General features: G+C 50.5%; 1 protein-coding gene across 4 annotated transcripts in view; it reads right to left on the reverse strand.

Annotated features, from left to right (window-relative positions):
* The window catches only part of CPEB1 (cytoplasmic polyadenylation element binding protein 1), a 38012-nt gene extending 17512 nt beyond the window's left edge, over positions 1-20500 (reverse strand). For 2 of the 4 annotated variants that reach the window (XM_065641593.1, XM_065641594.1), the window contains exons 1-3: positions 20486-20500; positions 16251-16428; positions 6381-6569 (exon numbers count right to left, since the gene is read on the reverse strand). In XM_065641593.1, coding sequence (XP_065497665.1) covers positions 6381-6569; positions 16251-16428; positions 20486-20500 — 382 coding nt within the window. Of the gene's footprint in view, positions 1-6380; positions 6573-16250; positions 16429-20485 lie in introns of those variants that run through there. The other 2 variants (XM_065641596.1, XM_065641595.1) reach the window with 2 other exon arrangements.
* Between the last annotated feature and the right edge of the window lie 1451 nt (positions 20501-21951).

The following is a 21951-nucleotide window of genomic DNA, read 5'->3' on the forward strand; positions in this document are numbered from 1 at the left end:
TCCTCGCTGGATACGAGCAGAGATGCTGGTTAGGTTCTGATCCCAGTTATTCATCTATTTGCATCTACTTTACAGCATCAGCGCAAATAAAATCTGTTTAGGAGATGCTGCTCAAACGGAAGCTTTAAGAGGTGGATTAAGAGCGACTTCCATTAGAAACCCATTCCAAACTCAGAGTTTTGATACTTGTTTTACTTATTTGATACATATTTTCTTCTGTTAAGGATCAAATACTGCTGCCAGATGAGCAGTCTGCAGCTATTAAGTGCTCTCTGCTTTCTACTCTGCAGCATGGCCAGCTCCAGCTAGTAGTTGAAAAAATACATATTAAAAAAAAAATCCAGCCCATGGAGCGTGAGCAGCCCGTGCTGAAACACGCTCAAGACACAAGTGCCCATTAAGCATCCACGCCAAGTGCACCCTCAGAAAAGCGCTATGAGAGCTATGATGGCAAGGGGCAAGCTTTTAGTAAGCCCGTCTCAGGCACTCCTGAAGTATGATGGCCAAGAAGGACACTGCACGAGTCACACCAGCTCCCAGCTTCGCTCCCTCACACAATTATTACAATTAACTCCACACCAAAGGCGCCACCAGCATGCTTGTGGTTCCACGACTAAGCCCACAACTGAGCAAGTCTGGTCCAGAAGGACCAAGGCTTGACACACAGCGGATGGGAAAGCCCGTCCTCCTTCCAAGGCAAAGGGCACCGAGAACATGGGGAATTCAGGATTCCCACCACCAGCAAGTCTTTGGTTACCATTTTGCCTGAATCAGATGCAGGTTTAAGTCCAGCAAGAGGTGGTCTCGCCCCCTTGTTCCAGCATAACCAGTCATACCATCCACATTATGATGAGCCTTTTATTGAGTTTTCTAGGCAGACTTGAGCTTAAATCTGAGCAAGTCTCAGGGTAAAGTACTCACTTCCTGGACCCAAGTGCTCATCTTTCACTAGAGAGTAGAACAAGTTCTTCGATACTCTGGTGACAACCTAGAAGCTGAGCTCTCCTCTATCAGAATGAACCTCAAAAACCTTCCTCTAGCACACGGAGGATTTTCACGCAGGAGCTGAGGGCACATCTAGGCAGTGATCATCTTCCAAAGCCACTTGTCCAAAAGACAGTGGGTAAAAGAACAGGGAGAGACCCAAACATGCAGAGGGACACAAGGGAGATGGCAGCGGAGCAGGTACTCCGTACCATAGGTTTGCATAGCAGCAAGTTAAATTGCAAGGGGAGATCCGGGGGACTTCCCTCACCTAAATCCTCTGCCCCTCTAGGTTCTTCCCCCAGCTTTGCAGCATGAACACCCAAACCAACAGCTCAAGGAAGGCCACTTATTAACAACGACAAGTCCCAGACTGATTAGCAGTTCACTTGGGGAGTGTTTCTCAGGTGCCTGCCACCACATACACAGCATTTCTGAGGAGTCTGAAAACAGCCCATCCCGGGGGAGCAGCTCAGAGTCCCTCCTGCTGTTACGGAGAAGAAAGGCTCGGAGTCCATGACAACAACCACGCTGCCTTATGTGGAACAGGTCTTCTCTTTCATCCTTCAGAGATAGGGTTTTGCCTTGAAGACTTCAGAGTGATCCGCACTCAGAGGCCTCAGCTATCTGCTGGCAACACACAGACTGCCCGCAGGTCTAGCCTAGCTGATTTTAAGCAACTACAAATAATACGCACATTCAAGCTTATTGCAGAAGTTGCTGTGCTCTGGGAAGGAGGAGAACCAAGGGCTGGAAAGATCCAGCAATGCAACCCATCACCAGAGCGACCGGAGCTGTAACCTTGCAGGCTAAAGGACGAGACAGCAGCAGCCACCCTGGAGAAGGCTGGAGCTGCAGTCTCAAGAGCAAATCCAAGAGAAAAAAAAAAAAAAGCTCGAATCTGTTGCTGCACCAGCAGCTTTAGAGTCACACACCAAGCAGAGAGCCAGATACAGCAAGATTGTTCATCTGACACCATCAGGAAGACTTGCCTGATCAGGCTAGGCTCACCTAGAGAGGCAGATGTCCTCTCTGGAAGAAAAGTTGATCCTCCTGGAAACATCCTTGCAGGTCAGCATCGCAAACTTTGCATTAACAGACTGGTTTTAGGATGATTTCCCAGTGGGCAAGTCTGCCTGTCCCACATAGGGCTAGTCTCAGCCTCCCGATGTAGGACAGGACAGACCAGCTGGCACGCAAGCTAAAAAGCCAGCCGGGGAGACCCAAAATCTGCGCACAGATCTGCCTGTGTACTGTTGTCACCTGTTCTCTAGGCAAAAATTGGATCGAGACCCCATTTGCTCGTGCTCCTTGAGGAACAGGGCAGCGAAGGTAAAGGATACCACCAAGGGCAGTCCTGTCTCACTGCCTCTTAACCCCTTCTTGCCTCCGCGGAGGGATGAACTTGAAGGTCTCCATGTAAGCAACTGCTTACTACAAGGCTACTTTAAAGAAAAGGAAATGCTGCCTCGAGAAATACAGACAGGGATGACAGGGCTGGAAGTATTCAAGGCCAGTTTCCTGCAAAAGCTCCTTCACAGGCCACAGAGGTGGTTTCTGGGACTCGCTGAAGTATTTCCAGCCTGACAGATCTAGTGGCAGCAGCAGGTTTGAGATGCCTTCCCTGCTATGAGACAGCAGTTCAATCCTACAGCGTGAAAACGCTGGCAGCTCGAGCCTGCAGCAGCCTCTGCCTCCTGGAGAGGTTCTCTCCAGCACATCTGGCACGCTCTCAGGGCTACACACACCCCCTCAGTGCGTTACGGTGCTGGACCCAAAAGCAAAACTTGTCACAAATAACCCTGTCTGGGTGCAAGGGGTTCAGCAGCCCCTTGGGAGCGGGGACGTAGGCAGGATTAGAGTGTACAAACCAGCCCTGCTGTTCTCTGGCCTCCTCCAGCACAGCCCTGGCACCTGATCCCACTGCACCAAGCTGCGTGGTGACACCGCCCTGGCAGCGCAAGGTGACACCAGCGGGGCTGGCAGCCAGAGGTCCTTCCCAGGCCAAGCACTCCGCACTGCCAGGGACTATGCAGGCAGGAGAGGAGGTCCCAGCTCATCAGTACTCAAGATCAGGCACTGCAGGGGACCACATCAGCAGTAGTTTTAGTCTGATTGTTAGGTAGGGGTTTTTTTGGGTTTTGGTGGGGTTTTGTTTGTTTGTTTTGGGGTTTGTGGGTTTTTCCCCCCCCCCCCCCATTTCCACACTTCCAGCCACCTCCCTGTGGGTCTGCGCAGCTGAGTCACTGCTGGAACCTTCCAAACACTTGGGCGCCAGCGGCATAACAGCTCTGCTTGGCAGCATCATCCCCAGAGACATCCCAGCCCTGTCGCAGCCTCACCGGCCCTCAGGACACTCTGGAGGCCCCAGTCCAGCTGGGGCCTCCCAGGCCTCAGCACTGGGCATGAGGAGTACCTGGACATAGCAGCATCCTCTCCACATCCTCCTTCTTTCCATCACAGCACGGCCAGGCCACCTGGAAGCATCAGCATCTGCCAGCTCCTCAGATCCGTACAGCTTTCAGATACAGGAAGACTCCCTTGCCACCCAGAGAGGGGCATTTCAGAAGATGCTCCTGAACTACAAGATCTCCACTCCCAAGGAGCTTAACATTACCACTCCAGGGCCCTCACGGAGGAGGAAGAGATGAGGCTCCGCAGATGTGGGCAGGCTGAAGTGATACAACAGCTGTGCACAGATACCAGCCTTTCAGTTCTCCAGCCAGCGTACGCCATGCCCACAGCTCTCAGAGCAGAAAACCAACAGCATCCCAGGCCAACAAGCACTCCTGGCCCAGCTGCTGCTCACTCAGTACGGGAAGGTGGGATTGAGAAGGAGAACACTCTCTCAGGACCATGAGACCCCCAGTTATACAGCCCTAGACCTGTGCACAGCCTCTGCAGGCCAGAGGCTCCTCTGTGCAAGAAGCACAGCTGCATTTGGGCCAGTTTTACATCCCAGACATGCCCCCCTCACATACCAAGGGGAATATCAGAAGTGAGGAACAGGCCTCTCTGGACAGTATTGCGTGCCATCCTCCAGCAGCTGTTACCACAAGTTGTCACAAACAGCTGTGGGGTGCAGATGGCCCAAGCCCAGGGCAGTGCCACGCTCGGATCCTTCCCAGGGCTCTGCGGCAGGCGGGAGCTCCAGCTCGATGCGCTGCAGTCAGCGAGGGCGCCTGACACCAGACACAGCCTCTGCTAGCAGGGAGGTCACCAGAGAACCTTCAAATCATCACCAAATCAATCTCCCTCCTGAAACTAGAAGCCCCTTCACCCTTGACAGTGACCTCCCCCCCCACCCCACCACATTCCACTCAGCCCCGCTGCCCAACCTGCGAGGTGCAGAGCCGGCCGGGGGCTTGCACGAGCGCTGCTCATCTGCCTGCCGGAGAGCTGCAGAGACATCGGCGCCTCTGCCAAGACAGCCTGGTGGGAAGCCGGCCAAGAGAGCGCTGGAGACTGCTCCGGCAGATCAGGTGGGGCTGGGACAGCCGCCTCGGTGTGCAACAGCCCTTGTTCCGCAGCGCCATTGTGCACCAAGCCCTGGGTGCTGTGGCTGCCAGCAGCAGCAGAGCAGCAGAACCGTTCAGTGGGGATGTTTAAGTGTACTCTTTAATGTAAAGATGCTATAACATGGGTTCAGTGCCCCATAGTCTGCTAACAACCATCGGTGCAGAGCTCTAAGGCACTACTGCACCAGAATAACTTTCATTTCTCCCTCCTCCTTCAAGGTTTCAGCTGGCAACAAAAGGAGGACAGATACCAAGCATGTGGTATTCCCTGGTTCATTCGGGGAAGCCCAGAGGACCATGTGCTGGAGCACAGCAAGGCTTAATAAAGCTACCGCAGCCTGACGGCAAGCAGACCCTAAGTGCTGCTGCTGGGGCCCACAGGCAGGCCTGGACCCTAAGTCCACTGGAAATTAGATGTAGAAACTCCAGTGAGCTGTGCTGATCAAGCTGTTGTTTCAAACTCCACTACCCCCGAAGTGATTTTTTTTGTTTGTTTTGTTTTACAACCCATGCAGCAACATCCAGGACTGTGTCCCAGAAGCTCTTCCTATCCTGAGGGCAGCATCCCCTGGACATCAGAGGTGGTCAACAGCACCCCCTTGCTCCCCCAAACATCTATGTGGGCAAATCCGACTGCCCAGGCCACCCCAGAAGCCATCGGCATTCCTGTCAGCACGGACTTGATGCCTGGGGCCTCCTGTGTCACCCAAGTCTGCCCACAGATGCACTACCCTTTCAACAAAGCAGCAGCATGCTGCTATAAAGGGATGAGTTTCTGTAGCAACCAGGCTGAACTTGTACAAACTCTGCCAAAACACTAGATCTTTCCATGGACTGCTACTTGAACGAGCACAGCACTATTCGTGAAACTGGTTTTTATAGCCCTCAGAGACTGGGAAGTGAACTCTTCCCTCTGTTTTACCCCCTGCTCCGTCACCAGGCCGAGCAGATGCATTAAGTTTGTGCACACAGTACCCCTTTCTCCTCCCGCGATTTTACAGAGAAGGCTGGTGCCTCTGGAAGAGTTAACTGGACCCTGCATCACTCTAGCACCCCAAAACCTCCCCATCTAATCCCAGCTGCAAAACCAGACTGGAGAGGACCAAGGGGAAAGCGCAAACCAGCCAGCAGCGCATGGCTGCACGCCCACACCCCACCGAGCACATAGGTTTGTGCTGGACCAAAAGAGTTAAAGCAAGCAGCCATTCCACCGCATCTCCTCCAGCCCACTGCTAGGCACAGACCGCTATTTCTAGTTGAACGTGGGAGTGGAGAAAGATCCTTCCACATCTTCCATGCAGCCTGCGAGCTGCCAGCTGAAGTTGTGAGTCGGCTGCACCTACCACACCCCACAGACAGAGTTGGGCAAGCAACAGCACCAAAGGGTAGGAGGGAACGGTGCTGTCTGGATACTTGCAGTCAGGTAAGCAGGGGGTCCTTCTGCAAGCACACACACCCCTGCCTGCAGAGCTACCTGCCCCCAGGGATTTTCTCAGGCTGCTGGAGTGAAGTTCAGCATCACTCCCACCCGGTATGTTCAGCCTCCTGACACCACACCCCCCACCCACTCCCTCCAAACGCTGGGAGAGGATTTCTCCCCTCTCTGTGAGGTTGTTACAGCACCGAGGAAAACATACGCCTGGGCACTTCTCGTCTGCAGTGAACTGACAGCAGAGCAGAGGGGGCTGTGGCACAGCCAGCCACAGCCTCCCCAACTCAACCGCCACGTTACACAAGCATTACAGGTCCAGAAGCCCCCATCAGTAACTGCAACCACTCTGTTACACAAGCAAATCACTCTGCATTAGCTTTAAAATGCCCTAAAAAATTTTAAAAAAGGAATCCAACAAGTGTTGCTGCATGTGTCAGCAGACTCACCGGACTGTGTGCTGGTTTGTGCTGCAGCTTCAGAGTCCTGGGTGCTCCAGGGTCTGTCCCACCCTGTCAGGTTGAGGGACTGCAGGCCAAGGCACAGATCGTTGGTGTCTGGGAGGCCACGGGAAGACTCTTGCGTGGATGTGGGGAAAAGCATCCTGCTTGCCACTGCTTCTTCAGAGTCCTGGAAGTCTGCTCAGATTGAGAACAAACAAGCTTGAGAGTTCAGGGCTGGTTTTTCTTTTTTTTTTTTTAAAAAAAGGAGTTTTCCGAAGCGTTAAGCCCCGAGCCAGGTCTCGTGCTGCTCTGAAGCCACAGCTTCTGCAACTAGCAGTTGCACCCCAAAAGGGAGGGCTACCATATGTCCAGAAACCAGCCCCCCACCCCCCTCAGCCCCTCCACCTTCCTATCCCGTCTGCATTACTGACTGGGTCAGCATGTGACCAGGCTGCTGATGCTTACTGTGCTGACAGTGACGTCACTCAGCCATGCAAGAGAACTGCATCAGCTCTTACAAAATCAAAGGTAAGAAGAAAGGAGAAGATTTCTCCCCACAAGACAAGACGGCAGGAGGAAAGGTGCAGCTCCAGTGAAGGGGGGAGGCAGGCGGCACCAAAGCAGGGCTCCCCGATCCGGCACGGCAGACCAGCTGGAGGCAGCGATCCCCCCAGCAACGCCGACAGCGGCAGCAGCGACAGAGCAGACAGTTAGTTCGAGTGCTACCCAGCTCTCCTGTCCCCGCCTCCCTCCACCCACAAAACCCAAAAACACTTTAGTCCTGGCCAGCCTCCAGCTGCTGGCTCTAATTCAGAGCCCGATGCAAAGCTTTGCAATTCTGCTAGCATAATCTATTTGGTTCAACTTGGCCACTGTGCCTCACTGACTCTGCATTGTTTACCACTGAGTAACAAGGATAACCTTCAACCCCACTGCTACCCAGAGAGATGTCCACCATCCCGGTCCAGCCCACACGAGCACATCACGCTGGCACAGAGGACAGGACCCATTTCAAATCAGGAATTTTTTTTAAGGCCTGTTTACCTTCCCTCCGCCTGGTCCCCCTCTTCCCCAGCCCTCCCCTTCCCTGGGGGTTGTTCACAAGCCCACAGTACTGGAGACACCAGATTCTCGCCTCGGTTTAAGCCTGTGCCAACAGCCTAAGGAAACGCAGCAGGTTCATAGTCTGAGAATTCCAGTTTAATGCAGAGATCTGGGGGCTGATGAAACCACAAGATGCTCAGCTGTGTTACCCGAAATCTGAGTCAGAGGGCATTTAAAAGCCAGCTACCAAGCAGCAGCAGCTGTCTCCTCCTCCTCCTCCCTGCGCACCCTCCCACTGTGCCATCAGATGTACACCTCGCACACACCAGCCAGGCTGCAGTGACTCCAGCCTGTCACGTTATCCCTCACGTGCGGCCCAGACAGCGTCCCTGGCCTCTTTTGCCACATCCTGGGCCACTAGCCAAGCCCAGCAAGGCCCCATCATCAGCTGGGTGTCCTATGCGAGACTCAGGCCACTGCCACCACCTCACCTTCACCCCACGTTGATTTGGGGAGCACCAGCATTTCCAGATCACTGAGGGGGAGCTGAAACACTGGGGTCAGGATGAGAGCAGCTAAAACCATACCTGCTGGCAGCACCCTGCCTTCCCAGCTCTTCACCAGGACCAGGTTTTCTTCTCCCCTACTAGCACTAGTACAAGCTGTAGTGCCAACTCAGTCACATTACTATCAAGCACCTATAACAGCATTGAATATTCCTCTGAGAGCATCACGCTGCATCTTCAGCAGGGGATTTCACTGCATTAATTCTTCCAGTCTAGTTTTCAGATTGCTTGTTTTGGACAGGCCCTAAAACCCATTTATAATGCAGCTGTAGGGAGGAGAAGATGAAGGCACATTGCTCTGACAACTCAGTTCCCACAGCAACCATAACTTGCCCATATGAATATGGAACATGTCTGCATTTATGAAAATGCACAAGTGCTCTGCTCTAGCCCAGATACCCAGCAGCACAAAACTACCTTCTTTTTGGTGATCCGAACCTTGTTAGGTTTTATGCCACCTTCAAGATTAATTCCCACCAAGTTTTCATGGACACAGAAAATACTGACAAATAGCACAACTCGAATCCCACCCAGAGTCCCTCATCCAACCTCCTGGATGAAACCCACCATTGAAGAAATAAGGAAAATGGAGAACAAATTCAGCCGCCACAGGAAATGCTCACTCCACAGCATCCAGCCACATTTTCCCTAGCTATCTACATTTCTTAGGAAATAAGCTGTTTAATTGAACCCAATCAGATTCAAGTTCAAGAGATCTACATTTCCCTCTGATTACTTCAATCTACATTAAAGACAAGCTCCCCGCAATTCAGTTACAGGTATAACTGCTGAATCAGAGTAAAAAAATGCCAGTTATCTAAGCAATTTCAAGTAGACCTTTTCCCATCTGAAGCAAACAGCCAGCAGAAGCCTGCTTCCCCTTTAACACTCCCAGCCACACCAAAAGTTGGATACAGGTCATCAAGGAAAACCACCAACTTAAAAATAATATTTAAACAGATTTCTGAAATAGTTATTTTCAAATTCAGAGTCTGGGAGTTTGTTACAAATAAATCAATTGTTGATGGCAGACAAAACAAATAGGGTACTGGGGCAGGAAAAATTAATTTCCTACAAAAATTCAGCCTAAAGAGTCACAACCTCAAGTTAGTCATAAGTAAACATCTCCCAAATACAAAATAGTTTCATTTTGCAACCTGACACAGCCCAACCCAGCACAAATGCTCTGCTGCAGACTTTTCCAAGCCCCAAGAACGAGCGCAAGTTTTTCCAACCTGGATTCTTCCCCGGAGTTGCCACTGGACACCAACCATCCTGGCAGAGGGAGCCGCGCCGTGCTGGGCTCGTGCCCGAGCGTCTGGAAGAGCCCGAGCTCCCGCCTCCTGAGCTGGTTAGGTTGGATTTCAACAGCATCACGAGAAGCAAGTCCTTAGTAAAACGCTCCCGTGCAGGTCTTGGAGCACGTGGCCGCCCTGGATGGCGTCCTCCTGTCTGTCCAGGAGATCCCTGGAGCCAGGGTGCAGCACAGGCTGAGCAGCTTTCTACACCACTGCTGCATTTTTCAGACTTCAAATGTTAGCACCGCATTTAAGGTATTTTAAAGGCAAGCATCTCCACATAGTTCAGCTCTTAAACTACAGTTAAGCTCTCCCAGCCCAGACAACTTACACAAGCTGCAGCCACAGCCACTTGTCCCCACCCCAGCACTCCCTCCCCACTCACACCAGTTTGGGCAGATGAGTTTCCATACAGGAAGCTGGTTTGAGGAGCTCATCTGGTTAAAACCAAGCCACCAGGAGTTAGTTTGAGCTCAGCTCATTCCCCTGATCTGGTATGCAATGTGGAAACAGGAAAATATTTAGAAAATTACAGCCTAAGCCTGTGTGGAGGGGACAAGCATGGACTGGGATCAGGAGCATGACCCACAGGCAGTTTGGGGCAGGTGGGTTAAGTTAGGACTAGGAGAGCCAAATGTGATTCAGTCCCTGTCCTGCAGCAGCAGCATCTGTGTCATCAGGTTACTCTTGAAAAGTAACACACAGAGCACAAAGACATTCAGATGTTTGAGATTTCCAGGCTTAGATCACCTGCCAAACCAGCTAAACATCCAGCAAACAGATCTTAGCTGGAAAATTCAGAAAATCTAGAGAAAGAAGGCAACAGAATGGTTAAGCAAACACAAACCAAACAAGCTAGGATCCTACTCATACCGCCTTCTGCAGCCATGAAGAGGTCTGCCTTTGCTCCCACATGCTAATTTCTAGCAGAATCTGAGTACAGAGGAAGCCCCTCCATGAACAAGGCCTGAGTTTACAGAACAGGTGAAGGATAAGCACAGCTCAGCTGTAAGCTCTGCACACTGACAAAACCAGACTCACCTTTTTGGGCTGCAACCTTGTGGTCTAGAGCTCTGACCCAGGCAGAATTTCCAAACCAAATTCAGAAGAGAGGCAAGGCCAGTATTTCTGCAGCCTTGGGATCACAAATAGTAAGACAGCTCACAGTACAAAGCGTTGTTTTGCCTTTCACGCCTCTTTACACCCCCAGTTTTAAAGGCTAGGAACTGCAGCCCCTAAAAATTAAGCATCTCAAGTACATTTTGCACACAAAACAAACAAGTCTCAAGTGAAAGCTTTTAGAGGATGAGCCAATTGTATTCCTAAGGTACACCAGGGATCATCGAGGCTTGGAAAGCTCATTAGGCATAAACCAGTAGTTACAAGAGGTTTTACAAAAATGCAACTACACATCTTCCCTGTAAGCTGAAAAATTCCTCAAATAGAGACACTTGCTGCCGCACAACCTGTTTCACAGCCAGACAAAGGAGTCTGCCTTCCTCCAGTGACCACAAACACTTCAACAGCTGGCAAGCAACTATTTAAGCAATTAAGGGCACTGCAACTAGTCTTGCTGCTCTACCTACCCCTTCCAAGAGCAAGAGTCTGCCACAGGATTACAGCAAAGCCTGAACATCAAGAAACCTGCTGCATCTTCAGCAACACCATCCAATTTGCAGCCGCCGCAGAGTGAAACAGTTCTAGGCCAAGTCTGCAAAAGAACACTGTGATCTGCTTCCACTTGCAGATCTGATGAAGAAACCCATTTGCTAGAGCTACTTTCCAGCACAGAAAAACATCGCGCCCACGTGGGCAAAGACCTGTTAATGTGACACTTGAAATATAAAGCCCAAAAGCAAAGGCAAGTAGGTGTGCACCTCTTTGGGGGCACAGGTGTTGAATTTCACCATTCTGGATGTGTGTCACCTGGCATACAACGTTTGGGGCAAGCAAATCGTTTTCAGCTGACAGCTCCAGGTGAGTTTCTGCAGACAGTCTCTCTCTGCCTGTTAACCCCACAAACTCCAGGCAAACAGTGCTATATTTTGAGTCTTACATTATCTTCCCTTTTTGAGACCACACACATCAGGTCAGCACTGTGACATTTCCTCCTGGCTGCAGAGGAGTGAACAGAGAAATGTACATTTTAGCACCAGAAAGGACTTTCAGGTGGCTAAACAAGTGATACATCATTAATTGGCTGCAATTAAGAGCAAACAGGAAGCCTATTTAGTCATCAGCTAGTCTGGGTTTGCATTTGTCCTTCAGTTTTCCTTAAATAAAGCAGCCACTGAGAGTAATTAGGACCTGATGGGCCACAACTAACAGCTTTTACACTGAACTTGGCACCTTAAGCCACTCCCATGCACAGGAAGTCACTTAAGCATCTCCCATTTCTTCACACAATGGCCTGTCAACTTGTAGCAAAATAATGGCTGCTTTGTCTCAGTTAAATGAGCAGGGCTTAATGAAAGGGAAATCAATGCTGCTGGGACATTTGGGGTACCTGCAATCCTTTTAAATCTATTTGTTTGAAGCCAGTATTGCCTTCAATTGAAGTCAGCTTAGCTAGGTGAGTAAATGGGCATGTGAAAGCTGAAGAGGAAGCTTTACTGACTCTTCTACTTAATTAAGTTGTGCCTACTGAACAGGACAAAGATGTCAAAAGCTGTTTTGTTTTGGTCGTTAAACCAAATCTGGTAACAGCATCTTCCAGCCAGCAAGGTGGCAAAGCAAACAAACCACGTGCTACCTTAGGAAACTGGCTTTGCTCACATTCTTGTTCAGACCTGTGATGAATACACAAATCAGGTTTAAATTTGGGAGCAGAGAACCAGGATCCCTGTGAAGCAATTGCTCAATGACAGGCTGCAGTCCAGCAGCACTGGCAGATGTTGACTCCTGCCTTTAATCAAGGCCACATTCTCTCACTCCTCTCCAACCCCACACTAAAAGCCACCAGAGGTGACACATAACCTTCCTGAGGAAGTCCTGCCTTTCTTCAGTGAGGACCAAATCAGCCTGAAAGGCAGGTGTTTTGAAGCACCATGCAATCCTGTCCTAAAAGTTACCAGACAGGTTCTACAATTACAGCTTTCACCACACTGCTGCACTGTACACTTTGGTTTGGGCCACTAAGCTAAGCCTAAGCTTGGGGAACTCCTTGAGCAAGCACCCATGAGCCACTGTGACAGTGGTCAGGCTGAGCCTGACAGCTCAGATCATTTTGACAAGGCAATCAAGCTCACCAAGGATTATCATTAACTGCAAAATGATCTTTACAGAGATTTAATATTAGGTATGGCAAGCTAAACCTCCAGTGGCAGTCCCTCCTGCCACACAGCTCTGCCCAGATTTGGATTACTCCAACTGTGTCTGAGCCAGGGCTGCTGAATAAGCTTTTTCTCTCACATTGCTCAGACCTGCTGTCCTGATCTTCTCATCACCGTCTTGCCACGCACCTCATCACATAGAGTAAGGTGTCTCCACACGTGTTTCTCCAATAGCATTAGTGAAAGGTCACGAATTTCTGTCGTCCCTTCTCCACCATGTGTAATCCTCTTAATACTGAAAGAGGCTTCTTACACACAAGTCCAATCCAGGATAAATTTAGTTTGACCTGAGGAAGATAACTGAAAAGCTTGAGGGACCGTGAATAGATTAAAGTACAAATATTTCCCCTGTTGGAATAAAATCTCCTCCTCAAGCTCTCCCACCAAGAGTTTGAGTTGTAAAAAGACAGTCCTTTCACCTACTACACACAGGTGGATCTCCAGGCTCATTAGGACTGTCCAAGCTACAAGTTTCAAGATAATTCAGCTGAACTACAATACACAAGTTGTTCCCACACAGAGTAAAAGCACCAGAGGCTCATGAATTCTTCAGAAGTAATTTAACTTGGAGCAGTGACAAGACACCACAAGAGATCAAGGGTCTGTGCTTCACTGGTCACCTACCCAGAAGCCAGGCTCACCAAAGGCAAGGTGCTGATCCTGCAGAGCACCATTTTGTTCACGCAAAGGCATGGCAAACTCCTCCGACAGCCTGCTTCAGGCTCTAAACCATCTACCCTGGGCAAGGCACAGTTAGCAGCATTATATTCTGAATTTTAGTGATCAGCTGCTCAGCCATTAGGTATGAATTTCTGCAGAGTCCAAAGGCCAAAGCATCTCTGCATCTGCAGATCACGGCTGTCCTAGAATTCACATCCTTGCTGACAGCACCAACTTTTTCACAGAGAAGATATTCATTAGCAACACATTAAACAACAGAAGCAACTCATACACTTTGAGACAGAAGGAAGCTTGCAGAACTGCTGCATTCAGGCCCTCATTACCCACCAAGAGGTCCTGACAGTAACAAAACAAGGCCAGGACTGCAAGCAGACTCATAACTCTGAACCCATGATGCACTGGCAGATGCTGACTCATCCACATATTTATGGCTGATAACTGCTGGCCCGCCTGGGGTAGCTCAGGTCATACTTTATTATCGGTCTCTTGCACAGCCCAGAGGCGCCTTCTGAAAAAGAAGACAAGTTTCCATCAGCCTAAACAGCGAGGGCACCCAAGGCAGCCACCTTCTAGTCCCAGCTCAGTGCCCAGCAAGTCTTTGTATCACAAGGGTTTGTGCCACTGCACAAGGGATTTGACAGAAGCTAAAAGCCTCTTGTCAGGTTACCCAGTGCTGAGCAGGATCCCCCCACCACACAAATGGCTGAGCCAGCACCTACTTGTGAGATTGGCCTCAACTGCTACATCAGGAACAAGAAAAGCTGGTTAGGATGTCCAAAAAAGCACAACTTTGGTTGCCCTGCAGCAGAAGTAGCATTTGCTAGAGGAAGCCTCCCCCTCACACACTTTTTTTTTTTTAAACATGCAAGTCTCACCATACTCGTCCTACAGAAGGTCTTCCATGTATGTTACTCAGTGGTAGCCTGAAACATGAGCACAGTTTAATGCTGCTAAAGGGAAATTCACCCAGTTTCCCATCAAGTTTACACTGCTGAAGGGGAATTCACCCAGTTTCCAATCAAATTTAAGGCTGCCGAAGTGAAATTCACCCTGTTTCCAATCAAGGCACCACCACCCAGCAGCTCTAGGCATCCATAAGAAATACTACAGCAGCTGATGGACCAGAGATTTACATGCAGCAGGTTTATTTCATTGCCAGGTGAATAGCCCAGTCCCCCAGAGAAGAGCTTCACAAATCTAGAAGACTACTGCAAATTCAAATTGATGTGCCAGCTCTAAGCTGAGACCTAAAACCAGAACTAACCCACATACCTTCATAGGATGAATCTGCCCTAGCAGACAGGGATAGTTCCTTTATCAATCAACTAGGTGACCTTCACAAGTAAGCTGAAACTTAATTAGAAAACATTCCCATTCCAAATTATAAATGGAATATGAAGGGCTATAGCTAAGATTTCAACAAGGCAGACAAAACAACTCTTTCATGAACTCACTGTAAAGCGATAAAGGAAGATACTCAGTTTTATTTCTCCCTTATGCTTCCAGTGCATCCAGATCAGATACAACACTGACTACCATTGTGCCAAGGGACAAATATCTAAACAGCTCAGTACAACAGCAAATCTCTAAAAATGCACCACTAGCCACACCACTGACCTGAATTAGTTAATATTCACTATGCAACTGCGCAGGAGTAGCCAGCGCATCCTCTAATATCATTATTAGTCACGTTTTAAGCAATGCTGGCTATAGATCCATACCTCAAAGCAAGCAATTCCCTTCCTCCGGTGTTTCTGCAGCACCAGCACAGGATCACATGGCCAGATCAGCCCCTGCTCCACAGCGCTAAGCCCTTCAAACACCCGGGAGATTAAGCTGCGCTGGAAGTCATCTGGTAGCAGTCATTTTGCTAGTTCAGGACAAAGTCACACTGCACGAGCATCAAACAGGATGCCCAGACACCTGTTCATTGCTTTTTTTTACACTCATTTGATTAAAACTCAGATTATCTACGAGCACAAGACAATGCTGTCTTCAAGTGACTGCAATAAAAGCTGTTCTGCCCACAGCAGCAAGGTCATCAGCTGCTGAGGTTTTTTCCCTTTGCTTTCCACTTTGCTTTGGGCCAAGTCCAAAGGGTCAGTTTGTTTCCAATAATGGCCAAAGTGTTTATTGACCCCATAATTCAGAGGCTGGAGGAGCAACAGCAATCTCTTCCAAGCACCAAAATCCTTGGCACAAGTACCACTGCACAGAATCACACTGGCAAGAGGAACATCAAGGCACCGGGCATGTACATTTACTGGCAGGTCTCGCCTAATGTAAAGGGACAAAAGCACGTCCTTCACTTCCATAAAGATAAGATTGGGCCAAACACTCTTTGCTTTGGCATGGAGCCTTCTGTTCTGAGTGCAAAACAATATGCCTGCTCCTCTCGGCCTGCAGGTAGCAAGAACTTGCAGCACTGATTTCATAAACTTGCTTTGCAAGAAAACCTTCACCTACGTGTACTGCTTTGGTGCACTCTTAAATACACGATTAACTGACCTGTAGCAAACACTGTTATTCAAAATTCTTTTGCATTTTTAATGTATGCAGCAGATAAGCCATAAGCCTCTGCTAACAGGAGAAGCCTGCCTCCAGGAGGAGCAGACTGTAGAGAAGTTCCACAGGAACTATCTACAGCAGAAGCTGGCAGGTCAGGCAAGAGCTCAGGTCCTGCCCACATGATGATCATGGGGAGCACAAGCACACCTTCCCAGGTACCTCCACACTGCCAGGGAACACCTGGTTTATCTATGTGGAGCACAAAAATTATGTCCCCAGTACCAAATCAGCATTAAACCCGACTCCAAGCAGCTCAGAAGCACATGCCAACAACCACACCACCGAGGCTTACCACCACCATGTGTTCACCAGCTCCCACCAAGCAACTCCCCACTTCTGCCAGCCCCAGACCCTCAAACTCATCTCAAACCCAGCCAAACACATCACCTTGCAGGATGTCACGTTTGCTTCTTGTGACAGGCGTGGTGCAGACTCCACTGAAATCCAAAGAGTTGTCCAACATGGCATTTATTCGGCGGAATATATCTGCATTGCTGCAACTGGAAAGTGCAGGGGCATCTGGGCTATCCCAACAGTCTTTTATGCTCCTCCCAGTATCTTCTTTCTGGTAAAAAAAGAGCAAGTATTAGTGTTAGGCAGGCTAGTAGTCACCACAGTGTGGAAAAGTCTGGATGGCCTCCAATAGTCATATTAGCTTTAGCTTCAGGTCTTCACAACACTCAAGTACAATTCTTGGCATTAAAGAAACAGTTAAGCAAACATGTCAGCAATTTGTCAGCACAACACATCAGGGCCACTCCAGTCAAAAAGGTACCAGCTCACCACAGCCAGGGATCAATCAGCTAATCAGAGTCCCAAGTTTTAAGGTCTGCTTTGGAAAGGGAGAAAACCAAATCCAGATCTTCCCTTTAGGTAGCAGCTCCTGACCACAAAGGGAGGTTACCCAAAACTAGCTCTGCTTTAGCATGACCCTCCACAGGCACTGATCTACCTTTGGGACCATCCTAAACAAGCCAGAGCTCTTGTAAAGCTTCCTCTGCATATGGAAAAAGAAAAGGCAACCCCCTCCTGCTTCCTGGTGCAAGTCCAGAGAAACAGCAAGAGCAGCTGCTTCCCCCAGCTCTGCTCACAAGCCACTTTCACACCCAGGCTTGTTTCAGCACAGCTGCACAACATTCAAGCCTCTGCCAATTTAGAAGCCACTAAACTTAATCTCTAACCAGCATTTTTGGACCAAGGGCAGGTCTTCCCACCACCCAAAAGCCACTGCAGCAAAACTCTGCTCCTGAACATGCTGAACAAATGGTATCACTATCAATTAAGAGCTACATTAAAGAGAGAGCAGGAAGACACAGCCTCACCAGCCTTGGCCTCCGGAGCAGAATCCTTGCTATTAAGCAAATCGAGTTAGAGCCAAATTCAAAGACCTGAATTGCAGCGAGGCTGGCAAACGAGCCCCTGCTACGCCAAGACACACAGAAGCCTATAGCTCTAAATTGAGCCATTTGTACTTGTCAAAGAGACATTTAATACATCTACCTTTTGGATGTGTTCCTGCCAGAGTTTTAGGCTTGACTTCCCCCACATTTTTCCCTGTGCTTCAACCCTGAAGCACCGAGCTGGTTCTACTTCCAAATCATCCCCTTACTGAACTTTCCCCTGTGCAGCCCGTGGCAGAAAGCAGGTTTAAATCGAATTCCACAAGGACAAAGGAATTTTAGCCTTTATCCCTTGTAGGGTACATGCATTTCTTACCCAACCCTGTCATTAGGAGCAGTTTTACTGCCATAAGGCATGATCTGATAGTTTTCTCTGCACAGGAGAGCTTCCCCCTTTACCACTTAGGTAAAAGCAAAGGAAACTCTGTCCTGAGAGCAGCAGGAATAAAGCTACTGAATTGTCAACTCACGCGATGCCTCCAGGCAGGACCCCAACAATTGATTCAGGATTTCAGCCCATTTAAGACTATTAACATTTATTCAGCACTGGGGTCTGAGATCTTGGTGTATTAAAAAGCTCAGCCCATCCCCAGGTAAGGTCCTGGGACTCTGCAGGAGCATTTACAAACTAAGAGTACAACTGGTAGGGCTGAAATCTTCAGGCAAGAGGAAACAGGCAGAGAAAGCTTTAAGTCATCTTTATAAAAAGCAGCTGAGGAGCACAGAAGCTCAATTTAAGAATGTATTGCCAGTCATCTTTAATAAAAAGAAGTGCTGCATCAGGCTGCTTTGGCACAAGTGTGAAACTCCATATTCTACTCCTGTTACTGCTAGAGAAGGACTTACAGCAGGAGGCAAAGCTTTTCCCTAGGAGTTTGTGCTAGCAAGACAAAAATAAACCCAAGCAGCAAACCAAACACCTGACCCATTCCTGCTAATTTAGCATTTAATGCTTCCCACAGCTGGCAGCATCAGCCCTGCTACAAACAAGAACAGAAAACAGCAAGAGCACAGGCAGGCATTTCCACAAAAATTCCTTCCACTTACAGAGCTTTTCACCTTAAGCCTGTCACAGATATCCTAGAGATACTGCAAGCATCCCAGAGCAGGAGCTAAAAGCCAACCCCTTGTAGGAAGCAGCTCACACTCCTGGTAAAGCTCAGCCCCCTTCCTAAACCAGAAATACTGCTTCGAAAAGAGCTCTGCAGGTCTTCAAAGCAGAGAGCCCCAGCAGTGACCCAGCACCTTGGGTGACACACCAGGGTGTCACCAGCAGCCCAACAATGGTCCTTCTCAACCAGTCCCACCTGCTACAGCCTGCAATCCCAATCCAGAGAGGAGACATCATTTTATCAGTGTGGCCAGTGGATGAACAAGTCAAAACAGGAGCTGGATCCAGCTGACAGGTCACTTAAAGGCATCAGGAGTCAAACCCCATCTCCATTTAAGAGCCAAGAGTTTCTAGGGATGTTCAAAGATCAGAAATAAATGAGAAAGGCAATTCAGCTGCCTGCAATAGGCACACAGTGCCACCAAGCAAAGTATTTAAAGGCTTCAGGTTAAATCATTGTGGTAGATCTGGAACACAGACCCACACAAAAAACACAGAGCAAGGTGAATCTCAGGCAGGAATACAGCCCATCTAAACCTGGCTCAGCTAAACACTCAGCCAAGAACCCATGTCCAAGCATGAAGACATGCCACCAGGATGCTCTGAGGCCTCCAGGAGGGCACAGTCAGGCTCCAATCTCTAGCACACCAAATAAAACACAGAGTGAGAAAAGTGATTTGAAATCGGGAGGAGGAGTTTCTGTTCCCTTGGAGCAACAGAAAGACAAGCGATGAGCCTCACCACCATGGCCAAAACCTCTTGTTCCCTGGCTCTGCATCCTGAAGCCAGTAGCCAAAGCACAGCTGCTGTCAGGTCTCTGGAGCTCCCACCCCACCAGCCCCGAGCAAACCCCACAGCTGCAGCCTGTGGTTTAATTTACCCACAGCAGGTCCCACTCCTGAGACACACACAGAACCGCAGAATGTCAGGGACTGGAAGGGGCCTCAAAAGCTCATCCAGTCCAATCCCCCCACCGGAGCAGGAACACCCAGATGAGGTTACACAGGAAGGTGTCCAGGCGGGTTGAAATGTCTGCAGAGAAGGAGACTCCACAACCTCCCTGGGCAGCCCGTTCCAGGCTCTGGCACCCTCACCATGAAGAAGTTTCTCTCATCTTTAAGCAGAACCTCCTGTCTTCCAGTTTGTACCCACTGCCCCTTGTCCTATCACTGGTTGTCACCCAGAAGAGCCTGGCTCCATCCTCCTGACACTCCCCCTTTCCATATTGATCCCCATGAACGAGTCACCCCTCAGTCTCCTCTTCTCCAGCTCCAGAGCCCCAGCTCCTCAGCCTTTCCTCACACGGGAGATGCTCCACACACAACCTGCAGCAGCTCAGTAGTGGAATAACATACCCTTCTGCAGCAAAAGCCACCAAAGACATCCACGGTAACCAGAAACAAAGACACCTCCACGGCCCCAAGGCAGACGCGCCTGTAGGAAACCTACAGACGATGAAATCCCAGGGCTGGGCAAAACTAGGATTAGGATATCCTAATCCTTAGGGAAGTCATTAAAACACAGCTCAGCTGCCGGCTTGGCCAAGACACGCGTTAGCTCCTGGAGACGCTCTGGAGCAGACGAGGTTCACCCACCTCAGCTACAATTCGTTTTTACATCTTTACATCATCTCGATGCCCCGAGGGGGTCTGAGCACAGCAGCCACCTTGAATCCCGAGACAAAAAAAATTTTAAAAAAAAAAAAAAAATCAAGATGTGACTCTAAAAGCCACTTTTTCCATGGCGTGTTTTGCTTCTCAAGGTGAGGCCCTCAGCTTGTTTTCCACACGCAGCAGCGGGGCCAGGCCTGGGGGGGGGGTCCCCGAGCGGGGGCTTAGCCCCCGCTCGGGGACCCCCCCCCCAGGCCTGGCCCCGCGGTTCTCTGCGGGAAGGACCCCCCCCCCCCCCTCAAATCCCCACCACACGCAGAGCAAGGGCGGGAAATCACCTCAGAGTCTCGTCCCGCCCCCCCCCCCCCCCCGCGCCCCGGCCCCGTCCTCACCGCCCGCCCCGCGCCGCCAACGTGTGAAACCACGTGACCGGGGGCGGCCCTTAAAGGGGCAGCGCGCGCGCCGCACGTGCCCGCTTCCCTCCCTCTCTTTCCCTCTCACCGGCGGGAAGGCCATGAGGCGGCGCCGCGAAGCGGGCGGATCCCGGAGAAAAAAAAAAAGCGGGGCGGGGGGGGGTTGGTGGGAGATAGCGCGACGGCAACGGGACAGGCCTCGCCCGACCCCGCCGGCTTTTTATGCGCTGCCGCCCTGTGGATGGAGGGGGGCGGGGGGGCGGGGGGGGGGGGGCGCGCAGCTGAGGGGAGGGGTCGCGGCGCATGCGCGTTGCGCCTGGTTCCCGCCCTCCCCTCGTTACCCCTCCCCTGTCCCGGCGTGCCCCGCGGCGCGCGCGCGCCGCTTCCCGCCTTCGGGCGGCGTCGTTTGTTTCACAGAATCGCGGGGTAATGTCAGGGGTCGGAAGGGGCCTCGGAAGCTCATCCAGCCCAATCCCCCTGCCGGAGCAGGAACACCCAGATGAGGTTACACAGGAAGGTGTCCAGGCGGGTTGGAACGTCTACAGAGAAGGAGGCTCCACAACCTCCTTGGGCAGCCTGGGCCAGGCTCTGGCACCCTCACCATCAAGAAGTTTCCCCTCAAATTTAAGTGGAACCTCCTGTGTTCCAGTTTGCACCCATTGCCCCTTGTCCTATGACTGGTTGTCACCCAGAAGAGCCTGGCTCCATCCTCGTGACACTCCCCCTTTCCATATTGATCCCCATGAATTAGTCGCCCCTCAGTCTCCTCCAGCTCCAGAGCCCCAGCCCCTCAGCCTTTCCTCACACGGGAGATGCTCCACTCCCTTCAGCATCTTCGTGGCTGCGCTGGACTCTCTCCAGCAGTTCCCTGTCCTGCTGGAGCTGAGGGGCCCAGAACTGGACACAATATTCCAGATGAGGTCTCGCCAGGGCAGAGCAGAGGGGCAGGAGAACCTCTCTTGGCCTAGTTTCTCGGCCCCTTGTTTCCCCCACAACTGTCGGTGATCGCCTCAGTGGTTCCCTGAGGGAAATGGGACCCCTCAGGGGTTAAAAAGAGTCCCTGAGGGGTTAAAACAACGTCCCCCAAGGGGAATGGGGCAGTGGTGGCACCGCCGGCTCCCAGCTTCAGCCCCTCGGGGTGCGAGGCAGCGCTGAGCACCGCGACTCTGCCCCCGCTGGTGTGGAGATGAGCATCTCCCCACAGGATTCCCAGCGGTTCGGTGGCGCTGCGGATTTTGTTATCATAAAAGAAAAAAAAAAAAAAAGGTGATTTTACCCTGTTTCCTACCCACACGCCAGAAAAAGCAGAAAGCCCCTCACCCTTTTTTTTGCAGCAGAAGGGGTTGGACTTGAGGTGATTTGGGGTTCAGGCCTTGCTGTGTGTCCTGTGCTTGTCTTCCCACTGTGTTATGTCTTTGCAAGGGGAGAGCCAGGCCCCTCTTAAATCCCACCCAGCCGGTGCTGGGAGGAGAGATCTTGATGAAGAGTCAAATTTCCTTCTTTTTTTTTTTTTTTCCCCCAGTTTGGAGATGAAAAGCCAGCCCCAGGAATCCC

The sequence above is a fragment of the Caloenas nicobarica genome, chromosome 10, assembly GCF_036013445.1.
Source record: "Caloenas nicobarica isolate bCalNic1 chromosome 10, bCalNic1.hap1, whole genome shotgun sequence".
NCBI lineage: Eukaryota > Metazoa > Chordata > Aves > Columbiformes > Columbidae > Caloenas > Caloenas nicobarica.